The sequence below is a fragment of the Artemia sp. Qi Xiang Cuo genome, chromosome 2 (assembly GCF_049724085.1).
Source record: "Artemia sp. Qi Xiang Cuo chromosome 2, ASM4972408v1, whole genome shotgun sequence".
Classification (NCBI taxonomy): domain Eukaryota; kingdom Metazoa; phylum Arthropoda; class Branchiopoda; order Anostraca; family Artemiidae; genus Artemia; species Artemia sp. Qi Xiang Cuo.
In genome coordinates this window covers 66,004,935-66,020,522 of record NC_142795.1, presented here as the reverse complement: position 1 = coordinate 66,020,522, position 15,588 = coordinate 66,004,935, and the positions used below count along the sequence as shown (strand labels likewise).

Here is a 15,588-nt window from a genome sequence, read left to right as displayed (position 1 = left end):
CTCGGTCGACTCTGGCTGAGCTTACGGATAGAAGCCAATGATCCCCGTCCCAAACTAAAAACTGGCGACACCAGGAATCGAACCTCCGCCCTTCGGACAAAGGATTTCAAATCCAGCACACCAACTACTCGACTAGGAGTAAAACTAGCATTAATACAGATTTTCAAAATCCGGCAGAATAAAAAAAAAGAAAAAAAAGAAAAAAGAAACTTTTTTAGATCACAGGTCATTTGTCTACCTACATATTTGCTTTCTCGATGATTTCAAGTTGCAAAGAAAAAAAAATACATCTATATGTATTTCTATAAAATGTTACTACATTGTCATTTTGCATCCTACTAGTTGGAATGAAATTGACATGAAAGGAAAAAAAAATACTTACGAAATTGGAACATCTTGATACCTCGCGAAATGGGCTTCAGAAAAAGACAAGTTCAAGGAGCTGGCCAAAGGGACCTTCTTGTTCACAAGCACCTTAAAGTGAATAATTAAGTTACTATGACCTGTAGATAAGGAATAACAAGCCAGTAATAGAAACAAACAGTTACTCATGCATGCATGCTTAGTAGATTCCTTGCTTTTTTGTTGCTGTTTGTTTTTGCCAAGTGACCGCATCAAGTCGCTAGTCGTGGAAAACTGGGAGAGGGCTCATTGGAATAAAAATTTCGAGCTGAAGTACCCTTTTCAAGTAATCAAAGCAATCAAGCACTCTTGATTGCAATCAATTTAAGCCACTCTTTGCCACAAAACGCCATTTTTCTAAAATACAGCAATAAGGCAACCAAATGCTGGACTCTCAGCTATCAGCAGCGTACTTCTACATGATGGAATATATCACTCCAAACAATAACTTGAAAATTTCACTCGTTTGTGGGAATATCTATATACAACTATCAAGGCTGTATCCCCTCTCTCTACCCGAGCAAAACCTGGACACGGTCTTGACAGCGATTACACAGAATAATTTTTACTTTGCAATTACACGTCAGCGTGTGACGGGAATATCAGAAAAAGAGTCAATGGAAGGGGGGGGGGAATTCAAAGTTTCAGAAAGTATTTGTGTAGGCTCAAATTTGCCTACTTTTCTTGGGAAGTCTCCTCTTTCGAACAATCACAAATTAAGAATAAACACAATTAATATCTGAAAATTTCTAATTTTCTTAGATTTGGAATTTTTTCACATGAAAATAAAGAATGACATTAAACTCGAAAAGAAAACAATATACAGAGAAGCCTACTGTTACGCCCTTTACGGTAGTGCCTTTCAACACATTTGTCCTCTTGTCCATTGAAAAAAAACACGTTTGTAAATTGGAATTTTCACATTATTCTTAGTACAAGGTATATTTTATCGCCAAGAGCTGAGAGACTCTCTCATTAGGGATAATTACTGCCCATATCATGTCTTAGCATTGTTGTTTACTATCAAAAGAAACAAAACCAGAATTTTACCTTGCATCATATTTTATAATGACCTAGCTTTTTTCTTATTAAAATTGACAAAAATGCATTCAAAAACATTTTATTTTTGTACTCTAAGCCGAGATATATTCTTGAAGGACAAAGCTAAAACGAATAGTGCGTTATGATTTACCAAGATGCATTCAGAGGCATCAGCTCTGAGGTTTATTCTACAAGGGCTCAGGAGAAACAGTTTTCATAATATCTATGTTCAACCCGATGACGATTTAAAGCGTTTTCATGTCGCGTGTCCCAAGCACGTTGAATATAGGTTCTTCAGAATTAGAACGAACTTAATAGCACGGTTCGGCACAGGTTCAAGAAATATTGGAAATCAATTGGAAAAAGATAGATTTCGTTCTGCAGGAAAGGACTTTGAAGGCGCAAGTTTTAGCCATTAAATAAAAAAAAAGCCGATAATTTATTTTACTACTGTCTTTTTTTATTATGGTTTTCATACGCATCGACACTAAATTTTGTTTTTCAAAGAACTTCTAAACTATTTCACATATACTGGGTTATTAAATGAATTTATTTACTTACTTCACATATCTTAGCATGGTAATTAATACATATCTCAAATATAAATTTAGAAGTGCAATAATCAAGCTAGAGAGGAATTGGACAGATAAAGTAGGGAATGATCAATTAGTGATCCTTTTCTTTTTTCTTTAAATATAGCGTATAGAGAAAACGGGCCATAAAATGTAACTCATGAATATTCTGCACACGGGAGGTCCAAACCGTTTTGGATTTCTCAACATAATTTTTCCAAAATTCGTAGTCCAATAAGCTACTGCCAGTAGCACAAGAAAATAATTTCAAGATAGTGATAAATAATGAATGGTGAAGAACATTCTCCTCTTCACAAAAAAAAAAAAACCAAACAAGTGGTATATTATTGGTAATTGCAGATACCTCTGTCAACAGATGCCTGGTTTAAGACAATGGCATCTTCAATGTCATATCCAGAGTAGCTCATGACAGCAACAATGGCATTCTGTCCAGCAGGGAGCTGTTCAAAATTAATCAAGTCGATTGTCCTCGATTTCACCATTGGCTTCATAGGGTAAACTATATTATACTGTAGACTATCAATCCGCATTCTTTGATTCAGTCCTATAACACCTAAAAACAGAATTTTATAAATATCTGCAAGTTTTGCACGGCATCTGCAGGCTCGTCCTCCTAATACTGATCTTGCAAAGTTCTAGTCTTCAACAGTCTGAAGTGATATATATTTAATCATATTTTATTCTCTCTAAATTTGTTTCTAATTCGACTATTAATTAAAAGATTTTACAAAAAAACAATACGAATGAAACCCTCCAAAAGATTGATTTATCAATTTCCTTTTTAAAAAATTACAAATTTTTATTCAGAATTCTCGTAGCTAGCCATATTTTGGATTCCAGAGTAAAGACACCAATCGTATTTACGAAAACAATCTACGAAATAAGCAAAAAAACAATTTGGCCATGGGATACTTTATTAAGTAACTAGCATCAGTCCCGGCTAGACAATAGGCATGAAAACAATTCACAAGACAAAATCTGATTCTAAGAGATTATTTCATTACCAAAAGGCAATAGAATATCAACTGCAAAATAAATATCACAAATTTACACTTCCCATATCGTATGGACAAAAAAAAGATCCTACTAGTAGAATGTATCTATTGAATTCTATAGAAGCTATAGGAAAACATTTCTATAGAAGCTCTACACCTTTTCAAAGAGAGTGAGTATCCTCTCACATGGCCTTATACTTCTATGGAAGCTATAGGAAATATCATGTTATTCTATCGGACCTCTACACGTGATTAAACACGTTATGAAACTACGTGCTATATGCTTATGTCCCGTTGGTACCATTCCAAACGAGCGGGTATTCCCCGCCTGTTCCTAAACATTGCAAAAAAGATAGCAGTATGAACGGGGATTCCCCACACAAGTTTGTTTCAACTCCAAGTTTTTCCAACCAGACTGTTATTTGAGCCGACATCTGTTTTTTAGGCAGCCAATCAGAGAATCGCTTACACATGATTTTCCCTTTGCATAACAATTCATCCTTGAAATCCCGTATAAAATGTTCATGCATTAGAATTTAATTTTCATTATGTTTTAACAGTTCAAGCATAGCACACTGTATTTTATTAACTTTGGAACAATGGATATTTCTATTTTCAATATGAGTATACTTTCATTCTTTATTTCCAAAAAAAAATCGTTTTACTACTAAATTCAAATTTCAGGGGGACTTAGCCCCCCTCCCCCCACCCACCCCCAACAATAAAAACCCATACAATAGTATACTTGTTAGAAAACGCAAAGTACGCTTTTTTCCTCTATGTAAACAAAAACCACGCCCACCCTGCTCTGTAGAAATAGTAATTACGTTCAAAAATGCCCGTTATTCCAGTTATCAAAAATCTTTTTCCGATCTAAATAGAAGCATCTGTGTTACAAGAAACGGTCACTTTTAGAGAACAGGCTTCGCACGCTCATGCTATCACAGAGATTAAAACCATGTGTTTATAATTACAGAAAAGGGTCCTTTTTTGGAACCAAACTTCAAACGTGTCGTATCTGAAAACAAAAGCTTGGTGATTAAGACGGGCTTTGTCTAAGTCTAGTCAGAAACTCAGAATTGATAGGAGGCAAGATGTATCGATGCCACATTCTGTGTGTTTTTATCTTTACTAGATGGTCATTCAAAAAGCGAGGATTTCTGTTAAATAAATAATTCTTGTACCTTTTAAAAGAGCTTTACGGGGTTTGAGAGACTCTGTTGTTTTATTCTGTGTGATTTTTTCTTTACTTGAGGATCATTCAAAAAGCGAGGATTTTTGTTAAATAAATAATTCTTATACATTTTAAAATAGCTTTACGGGGTTCGAGAGACTTTGTTGTTTTATTCTGTGTGATTTTTTCTTTACTTGATGGTCATTCAAAAAGCGAGGATTTTTGTTAAATAAATAATTCTTGTACCTTTTAAAATAGCTTTACGGGGTTTGAGAGACTCTGTTGTTTTATTCTGTCTGATTTTTTCTTTACTTGGTGGTCATTCAAAAAGCGAGGATTTCTGTTAAATAAATAATTCTTATACCTTTTAAAATAGCTTTACGGGGTTTGAGAGACTTTGCTGTTTTGTTCTCTGTGATTTTTTCTTTACTTGGCGGCCATTCAAAAAGCGAGGATTTCTGTTAAATAAATAATTCTTATACATTTTAAAATAGCTTCACGGGGTTTGAGAGAATATTACGTTCTTTTACTTTTTAAATTTTATGTACATGTCGGACGTTCAAAAAACAATGAGCCTGGATACTTAATTAAATTTTGTACAATATAAAAAGGACTTAAGGGGTTGGAGAAAAACTGTCGTTATTCTCTTTTTGATTTTTTATTTACTTGGTGGACATTCAAAAAGCGAGGATTTCTGTTAAATAAATAATTTTTATACATTTTTAAATAGCTTTACGGGGTTTGAAAGACTCTGTTGTTTTATTCTGTGTGATTCTTTCTTTACTTGGTGGCCATTCAAAAAGTGAGGATTTCTGTTAAATAAATAATTCTTATACATTTTAAAATAGCTTTACGGGGTTTGAGAGACTCTGTCGTTTTTTTGTGTGTTATTTTTTCTTTACTTTGTGGCCATTCAAAAAGTGAGGATTTAATTTAAATAAATAATTCTTAGAAATTTTAAAATATATACATTGGGTTTGATAGAATATGATGTTACATTCTTAGTGATCTTTTTTTAATTGGTGGCCATGGAAAAAGTAAGGATTTCTGTGAATTAAATATTTCTTGTACATTTTAAAATAGCCTTAAGGGGTTTGAGAGACTCTGTTGATTTATTCTGTGTAATTTTTATTTATTTGGTGGCCATTCAAAAAACGAGGATCTCTGTTAAATAAATAATTCTTATACATTTTAAAATAGCTTTACGGGGTTTGAGAGACTCTGTTGTTTTATTCTGTGTTATTTTTTCTTTACTTGGTGGCCATTCAAAAAGCGAGGATTTCGGTGAAATAAATAATTTTTATACCTTTTAAAATATCCTTACTGGGTTTGAGAGACACTTTTGTTTTATTCTGTGCGATTTTTTCTTTACTTGGTGGTTATTCAAAAAGCGAGGATTTCTGTTAAATAAAATAATTCTTATGCATTTTTAAGTAGCTTTAGGGGGTTTGAGAGACTCTCTTGTTTTATTCTTTGTGATTTTTTCTTTACTTGGAGGCCATTCAAAAAACGGGGATTTCTGTTAAATAAATAATTCTTATACATTTTAAAATAGCTGGGGTTTGAGAGACTCTGTTGATTTATTCTGTGTGATTTTTTCTTTACTTGGTGGCCATTCAAAAAGCGAGTATTTCTGTTAAATAAATAATTTACATTTAATTGCATTTTAATAATTACATTTTAAACTAGCCTTACGGTGTTTGAGAGACTCTGTCGTTATAGTATGTGTTATCTTTTATTTACTTGATGACCATTCAAAAAGCGAGGATTTTTGTGAAATAAATAATTCTTGTACATTTTAAAATAGGTTTACGGGGTTTGAGAGACTCTGTTGTTTTATTCTGTTATTTTTGCTTTAATTGGTGGCTATTAAAAAAGCGAGGATTTCTGTTAAATAAATAATGCTTATAAACTCTAAAATAGCTTTACGGGGTTTGAGAGACTCTGATGTTTTATTCTGTGTGATTTTTTCTTTACTTGGTGGCCATTCAAAAAGCGAGGATTTCTGTTAAATAAATAATTCTTATACATTTTAATATAGGTTTACGGGGTTTCAGAGACTCTGTCGTTTTATTCTGTGTGATTTATTCTTTACTTGGTGGCAATTCAAAAAGCGAGGATTTCTGTTAAATAAATAATTCTTATACCTTTTAAAATAGCTTTACGGGGTTGGAGACTCTGTTGTTTTATTCTGTGTAATTTTTTCTTTACTTGATGGTCATTCAAAAAGCGAGGATTTCTGTTAAATAAATAATTCTTATACATTTTAAAATAGCCTTACGGGGTTTGAGAGACTCTGTTGTTCTATTCTGTGTGATTTTTTCTTTACTTGGTGGCCATTCAAAAACGAAAATTTCTGTTAAATAAATAATTCGTATGCCTTTCAAAATAGCCTTACGGGGATCGAGAGACTATGCTGGTTTATTCTGTGTTATTTTTTCTTTACTTGGCGGTCATTCAAAAAGCGATGATTTCTGTTAAATAAATAATTCTTATACATTTTAAAATAGCTTTACGGGGTTTGAGACTCTGTTGTTTTATTCTGTGTGATTTTTTCTTTACTTGGTGGCCATTCAAAAATCGAGGATTTCTGTTAAATAAATAACTATTATACCTTTTAAAATTGCTTTTTGTGTCTTTCTGAACTTTCTCTAAAAGGTGAAGTTAAGTATTTAGTTTAAATAATTCTAGGAGGAATTGAGTTTTGTGGCTGGTGTGGAAAAATGGTACATGTTGAATATTCGGGTAAACATACGACTAAGAAACGCTTCACTATAAATAAGGCTATTGTTTTTCTGAACTTTCTAGGGCGGGGGTAACTATTTAGTTTAAATAATTCTAGGAGGAATTGAGTTTTATGGATGGTATGGAAAAATGGTATGTGTTAAATATTCGGGTAAACATTCGACTATAAATAAGGCTATTGTGTCTTTCTGAACTTTCTGTGAGAGGCGAGGGCCTCTAGCATTATATTGGCTTACACTGAAAATAATTGAACGGAAAAAATAAAAGCCCGATAAATATTTACTAGTTGGTGTGACAAACACCAACTATTTAGTTTAAATAATTCTAGGAGGAATTGAGTTTTGTGGCTGGTGCGGAAAAATGGTACGTGTGGGGTAAATTAAGTTTTGAAGGGGGTAAAAATGGTAGTTATTTAGTACCCAGTAAACAGGTGACTTGAAATACTTCATTAGAAATAGTTTATTTCTAATGATACTTCCTCGACAGATATTTGTTTTATTGTATTTTATAGCTATTAGCCAAACGTTGCTCTGTGTTTGTCACACCAACTAGTAAATATTTATCGGGGTTTTTATTTTTTCTGTTCAATTATTTTTAGTTTAAGTCAATATAATTACCTCATTCTTTTATTCTAACTTAACTTGCAAAAATAGGACTTCTAGAATAAGGATTCATTCCCTCGACTAAATCAGTTTATTCATGTATAATGGTGAACAAAAGACTATTAATTCTCCGTATTCTTCTTAGTCTTATCTAGCTAAACGTTGCGCTGTGTTTGTCACACCAACTAGTAAATATTTATCGGGCTTTTATTTTTTTCGTTCAATTATTTTCAGTGTAAGCCAATATAATTCTAGGGGGAGTAAAAATGGTAGTTATTTAGTACCGGTAAACAGGTGACTTGATATGCTTCATTAGAATTTGGTTATTGCTAATGATACCTGCTCGACCGATATTTTTAAGGCTCCAACAATTGTACTCTATGCTTGCCCAGAGACACGATGTGGCTTTCCCACTATTGCTCTATGGCCGGTTATCGACACTACCTAGTTTATTGCATGTATTGAATCAGTATTTTTTACACAGTGGGACGATAAACACATAACTAATATCTCTAAAAAAGTGAAGATGAAGCATTTTAAGAAAGTGTATTCACAGGATAGTGTTATTGTAGCAATGAATGCTGACAAGGAGAAGTATTTAAACTATGAAATAAGTACAAGTAGTAGCACTATCGGAAACGTATGCATGCATTGTCATGACAGTAAGGAATTGAATTTCTTTGGAGTACCAAAAAAATTCAACTCTTATTATGGTGGATATGCGAGATTGAGATCTCCGGAGATGATTGCACTTAAAGAGAATGCCAACGTAAAAATAATAGTTGATGAAGAGGGGTATCTTCTTGATAGTACTTGTGGTAACATGTTACCCAGTGTTAAATCATATCGTCAGCTTTTGGGTATTAGCATTCAAATGAAAGCAAAGACGAAAAGAAAGGCCTACTCTTCTACTAATATCATAAACCATATATATTCCTGTCTAATATATATTCCTGTCTACGTGCCGGAACTGTTACCTGTGTAAAAATAGTGTGATAATAGACAGTGAAATTGCTAGAAAAATAAAAAGGGCATTGGCAGAAAATATCACTAAGGAATATAAAGATGAATCGATGAAAAACAAAGTACCAGCAAACGTTACTGCCATTGATCAAACAGTCAATGAATCAAATAATACCAAAGACGAAAAGCATATTGACCCTGTCGATGACACACCTATAAAAATTGTGTATGAGTCAAAATGGAAATAATGATTATTCTACTGATTACGAACTAAGAGAAGACAATAGCTAAAGTATCAAGAGAGAACATGGTGAACCATTTTATGGAACAGATTCAAAATGTCCAAAGTTGTTCATTGATATTAATAATATATAATAATATATATTTTTTGTATTAATATTCTACATGACATTATTTCATTAAAAATATATTATGCATTACATTGTTATGTCTTCATTATTTTTAGAGTAAGCTAGCATATCGAACGTTTAGAATGTCTATTAAAACATCGGAGATGTAAGGCAAGTAATTTACATGCATCATGTATCGGATAGATAGGCTAACATAGAGAAAATCTTAGTCTAAGAATGAAATAAATTCTCTTTCAACATACAGTGAAAGATAATTGTGATAGCACTGACATAATAAAAGTATCAGAATGACTGCTTTCATTATTGATGTCCCTTCACAGATAGGTTTGATAAACGTGGCATAATTTAAGTATCAAATTGAACAAATTATTAACATTCTTTATCGATATCATATGTCGGATACGTCAGATAACATTGACAAATTCAATCTATTACAATGAATAAATTCTCTACCATCATCCATTGTCGGATTTCTCATTATGAAAAAATTGTAAGTAAGTAAGTAGCAAACTTTTTCTTGAATTCAAGTCATGGATACATAATACAGATATTATAAAAAAAAATTGTAATTTCCAGACTTCATTTACATGCAATAGATACCGAGGATTCTATGACTCCTCCCCGCAATGACTTCTAAGGGTTTTATGACTCCTCCCCACAATGAATTCAGATGGTTTTAGGACTCATCCCTTTAGCCATAACTTCATTCAACCTTGAGTGAAGGTATAAAAGTTTGATGAAGTATTTCTCTACTTAACAACTACATTAATTGCTTCCAAGTTGATAGGACTGTATGACACCGAAATTATCGGTTTGAAAAAATCAACTTGTGGTGTTATATTTGAATGTGCATTTTTATTATTGTCTATGGAACACGAAGAAATTGACTGTTATCATTGGATAGTGAACTATTACACCACTTAATAATACTGATCAGGAACTAAAAAATTTTTAGGAGGAAGTCAATGAAATTTGCAGCTTTTTTGGGGTTGAAGCGCTATACGTAGATGGTAACTTACCTACAAAAAAAGTTTTGATTTAAGAATGTGACCCTAGATTCCAATTTTCAATCTAGAAGAAATAAAGTGTACTACATTTGATGAGGCTTATCACCGTCCCGAAGAAAAGGCGATTCCTCTCACGAAGTGGACACATGATGACATATAAGATCGCGATAATGGCAAAAAATACAATAAAAACTATCCAATATAATGGAGCCATCTGTTCTAGATGTTTAAGATTGAACTCTTATGTACTAATTTTGTTTAAATACGTGTTGTTTTTTTTTCTAAAAAAAAAAATCTGTTAATACATTTAAGTAATAAATACATTTAAGATTAACCCGTCTTTATTCTTTATAATAGTTCCATTCATTTCATTAAATAATGAAGAAATTGTAATTAAGTAACAATCGCTTTCTTGAATTCGATTCCTGGACACAATACAATTATTTAATTGAATAAATCATGATAAAATCGTAAGTAAGTAATAAATATCGTCCTAGAATATCGTGGGAGGGCTCATTGGAACGGAAATTAAAAGTTCTAGTGCCCTTTTTAAGTGACCAAAAAAATGGAGGGCCACTAGGCCCCCTGCCACGCACATTTTTTCCCCAGAGTCATCTGATCAAAATTTTGAGATAGCCATTTTGTTCAGCATGGTTGAAAATGTTATAACTATGTCTTTTGCGATGACTTAATCCCTTGAAGCTTCCTGAGGGAGGCCTGAAAACTATGAAATTCAATCCAATGTTAACATATAGTAGCCTATTGGTTATTGGGACCCGGCTCAATGGTAACCGAAACTCTAGAAAACGGTATTTTGATACAAATAGATACATCAAAAGATTTGAATTTTAACGCTGATTTCAAATATATAAGTTTCATCAAGTTTAATCCTACCCATCAAAAGATACGCGCCTGAGAAAATTTGGCTGATTTTCGAAAAAAGGGGGAAAGACCCCCTAAAAGTTATAGAACCTGAATGAAAATCACACCATTATTTTTTTTCCCAGGGGTGATTGTATCGACCCAGTGGTCCTAGAATATCGTGGGATGGCTCATTGGAATGGAAATTAAAAGTTCTAGTGCCCTTTTTAAGTGACCAAAAAAAATGGAGGGCAACTAGGCCCCCCCCCCACGCTCATTGTTTTCCCAATATTATAAGTATGTCTTTTAGGATGACTTAATCCCCCGAAGTTCCCGGGAGGAGGGCTCAAAGTTATGAACTTTACCCAATGTTAACACATAGTATTGGTTATTGGGACGTATACAGTACAGACGTTTTCAGGGGAGATTTTTCCTGGTAGTGGGGGGGGGGGTCGGGCAGGGACTTACGCAGGGGGGGCCTCCGCCCCCTCCCAGAAATCTCACTATTTTTTTCATTTTCCCATAATTTTCTCATTTTTCTCACAGAATAATGGGTTTGAACGATTTGCCCCCCCCCCGAAACAAATTGCCCTCCCCCCCGAAACAAATTCCTGCGTACGTGCTTGGGGTCGGGGGTTATGTAGGAGGATCTTTCCATGAAGGAAGTTTCCATGGGGGAAGGGACATTGCTATGAAGGGGACGCCGGACTTCCCAGCATTATTTAAAAAAAAGATCAGAAATTAAATATAAAAAAACAAGTTTTTCAACTGCAACAGCAGCAACATCAAAACTTTAAACGAACAGAAAATATTACATATATGATCGGACTCCCCCCCTAGTCAATACCTCACTCTTTAAGCCAGACATTTTTAGTACTTTCATAAGAGCTATTTATTCTAATTAACAGCCTTTGTGATTAAGCGGTCATTTTTAAAGAACTGGAACAAGATTTGAATTTTCGCTTAAAGAGCAAGGTATTGACTAGGGGGCGAACCCCCTAATATATATATTAAAAATATATGAATATAGAAGTTCGTTACGTAAGTTAATTCGTAAGTTACATACATCTATTACTAATAAAAACGTTCGTAAAAAAAATGAAACAAGTTTCGAGAAAGCCATTTAACCAAATAAAAGTAAATTAATATTAAAATTTTGTTTTAATTATTCATCTACTGTGAACAAAGATCAAAACCTGCATTTATTCAAAAGCGTTCACAAATTTAATAAAAAAAACAAGTTTTTTTAACTGAAAGTAAGGAGCGACATTAAAACTTAAAACGAACAGAAATTATTCCGTATATGAAAGGGGTTGTCCCCTCCTCAACGCCTTGCTCTTTACGCTAAAGTTTGACTTTCTCACGACTCTATTTTTTTTAAACAATAAAAAACTTTAGCGTAAAGAGCTAAAGTTAAAGGGAAAGGGACATATGCGTCCAATCCGTTTTTTTTTTTCCTATTGATGAAACGGGTTTACTTTGAAAACATTCATTCATATGTACCAGGTAGATTCACACTAAAACGAATTGGTGTGACGAAATCGATATCGACATCCCCACCTAACGTTGCGCTCGAGTAACAATGGCACCCTTGGTCCAGTGCCCAAGTTACATTAAAAGGCCAGGTCATAATATAAGCTTTCAATTTGGGAGGTTCAAGGAGGAGTCTTTGACAGTCTTGTGACCTCAGGGTACTAGATGTTGCAACGTTCTTACGTATCTACAGTTGCTTAGGAAGTTCGATCACCCCACAAATGATTACCAAAAATATGCACAAATTTAACATTTGGAATATTATCACACTTTTTTCAAAGCTTTGAAGAAAAGCAAAAAAGTCTAAATACCCTTAACTATGCTTGAAAGCTATTTTAAAAAGAAATTCTTTGGAGATTTCCATAGAAATGACCATAGCAGAAGCTTTGAGCCTGGGTGGGGATCAAAGAGGAGTCTAAGTATTCTGACCACAGGTGACTTATTGTTGCGACTTTCTTAAATTTGGTAATTCTTGTGAGCACTTGGAAATCAAAGCTTAAACTCAATAACTGATACTAAGTGTCCTAACATTTTGCTTGGATTAAAAGTGACGAACTAGGATAAACATTTCAACATCTTCCTGGAGCTACTTCAGTCTGCATATTATTTCATTTAATTACACTTAAAACGGATGAGCTTTTCATTTTTTACCTAAGAAAATAGCTGGCACTTAATTCTTCTTCATAGCGAATAAACTATTAAGTGTTTTTTGTGTCATTGGAATTAAAGTGTTCTCATGTGAAGTGTACATAATGTATTTTTCAATTTGATAAATTTAATCCTTTTAGATAAAATTTATAATTTGACCGATATTAGGTATTTATCATTTAATAGTCTGGGATGAATCCCCAAAAGAAAAAATGAATAATATCCAAAAGAGCAGCCAAAAGCGATAAAAAAGCAGCAGTTCAGCCTTAGCCTACATGACATATATTCTATAAAGAAGCCAAAAAAAAACTTTAAAATGCATTTGTTTAAATTGTTATTAAAAACCAGTTTTTAATACAAGAAGGCTTCTGAGGAATCCAAAAGAACAAAAAAAACAATCAATATCAAAGTCGCCCATTTCAACTGTTTTAAATGTGACAAAACAGATATAGGCAAAGGCCATTATGAAAAAATTAAGCTTCTAAGTTCAAAGTTATATTCAAAGTTTTTACCCAGATAACTGACGAATTTTGTGATACGTTATTTGAATTTTTGTATGCAGTAATGTTCGATGAAAAAAAAATACTAATTTTGATAATTATTTATGTTAAGAATACATAGCTAATAGATACTTCAACTACTCGTATTATGCAAGGGTTCTGAAACGCCACAGCCATTTCGTTTCTACCAGATTTCTACTTCTCTTGATGAATAACGAAGAAGACCAGTATCCAGCCAGCGACTTGTGAATTTTTGAACTCATGAATAGGCTCGAATCTGTTGTAAATTGAAGATGTGATTTGAGAAAGACTGATGAAAACATTAATGTTTGCGGTCAACATTGGTCGCGCCGGCGGCGTGCCGCAAACATCTTACCGGTGGCGCGCCGCCGGCGTCTTACCGGCGATGCGGCGCGGCGTGCTGTTTTTTGCCCCGCCGCCGCCGGTTTTCCCTCATCGACGCGGCGCCAGGGTCTAATTTTATCCCTAAGGACATAGTTCTTGGGCCTTCAAAATATGTTAAAGAAAAGGGCTATTTAAAATTTTTGATCGGACGATTTTAGGAAAAAGGTGGCGTGGGTGGGAGCCTAGTTGTCCTCCAATTATTTTGGTCACTTAAAAAGGGTACTAAAGGCTTTCATTTCCAATAGAACGAACCCTCTCTCGACGGTCTAGGCCCACTGGGTCAATACAAGCACCCCTAGGGAAAAAATAAACAAACAAAAAACAAATAAACACGCATCCGTGATCTTTCTTCTGGCAAAAATTACGAAATTCTACATTTTAGCATGTATGAGCTTGAAACCTCTACAGTAGTGTTCTTTGATACGCTGAATCTGAAGGTGTGATTTTTATTAAAGTTCTATGACTTCGAGGGGGTCTTTCCCCCTTTTTTTTAGAAAATCAGGCAAATTTTCTCAGGTTCGTAGGTTTTGACGGGTTAAACTAAACTCAATGAAACTTACATATTTGGAATCAGCATAATAAACCAATTCTTTTGATACATCAATTGGTATCAAAATTCAGTTTTTTAGTGTTACGGTTATTATTGAGCCGGGTCGCTCCGTACTTATTTACCACGAACATTACCAGGAACTGTTTGATTGTCCATCAAAATCCAAACAAAGATGTTTGAAATATGAAATATTTTGTTTTTCTTTTGCTATTGTATTTGTTTTTTTTAATGTCTGAATATATAAGGGATATAAGTTCGAGGGGGAGAATTGTCCTGTTGGGAAACAGGTAAATTTTACATGACTGTTATAAAATCAAAACGTGATATATGTTCAGGCGGGATGATTTTTTTAGTATCTCTACTCCTTCTGTAAACTATTCTAAGGTGTAGGAAATAGCATAAAGACAAGTCTACATCTGTTATAGTCTACAGAAGCCATCTTTCTGTAATTTTGGTTTGAGTATGGTTTTCTTTTAAGATTAAATACATTACAATTAAATATATTATTGATTAAACAAATTGATCCGTTTGCCAGGAATCCTTGGGGTTTTAAATTTACTGTATTTTGTTTCATTTTGCATGCACTTTAATTGCTCTTTTTGAGAATTTTTCCTAAAAGTATTTAAAAATGAACTTATTCCAACGTAAAAAATACTTGAAATTTATTTCCTGTCATCCAACCGCCACTGATATTTTGGCATTTGTCCCCCCCCTGGAAAATTTTCTGCCTAGGCCCTTGGTGTCTAGGGTTAATTTAAAGCTGGGATTTCGGAAGGGTAACTACCTCTCGAGAAGTTATTACGTTGGTAGACTCCAGGATGAAAATTTGAGAGAAACTTTCCAGGAACTGTTGAATACTAAACTTAAAAGTTTAAAATCCGAAAATGTGGAACATGGTTAGAATAAAATTAGAAAAATAATTTGTGAAGTTGCTGAAGGTGTCTTGGGGAAGAAAGCTAGGATTGCAGCTAAGAATATTTGTGAAAAAGCTTTATGTTTAATTGAAAGATTCATCCTATTTATTTTTATTTCCTTAGCATTAACAAAACTTGACTTTATAGAAAGGTCCATATAATGCCCAAGTGCCAATTTGATTTAAGGTAATAAACTGGAATGGATATGAAAGTGACCTAGTTTAGAGGGTAGAAATTTCCCAAAGAAGCAATTATGATTGACTTTACCAAAGGTTATTCAAAAG

General features: G+C 33.6%; 1 protein-coding gene across 4 annotated transcripts in view; it reads left to right on the top strand.

The window, feature by feature from the left end:
* Positions 1-15,588, top strand: part of LOC148955512 (uncharacterized) — a 126,342-nt gene that overhangs the window by 75,440 nt on the left and 35,314 nt on the right. For 3 of the 4 annotated variants that reach the window (XM_089102547.1, XM_089102542.1, XM_089102553.1), the window contains exon 3: positions 2,376-2,530. The exons of the other annotated variant lie outside the window; for it this stretch is intronic. In XM_089102547.1, the coding sequence (XP_088958673.1) occupies positions 2,442-2,530 (89 nt within the window). In that variant the 5' untranslated portion in view covers positions 2,376-2,441. The remainder of the gene's footprint in view (positions 1-2,375; positions 2,531-15,588) is intronic. 4 annotated transcript variants of the gene reach the window in all.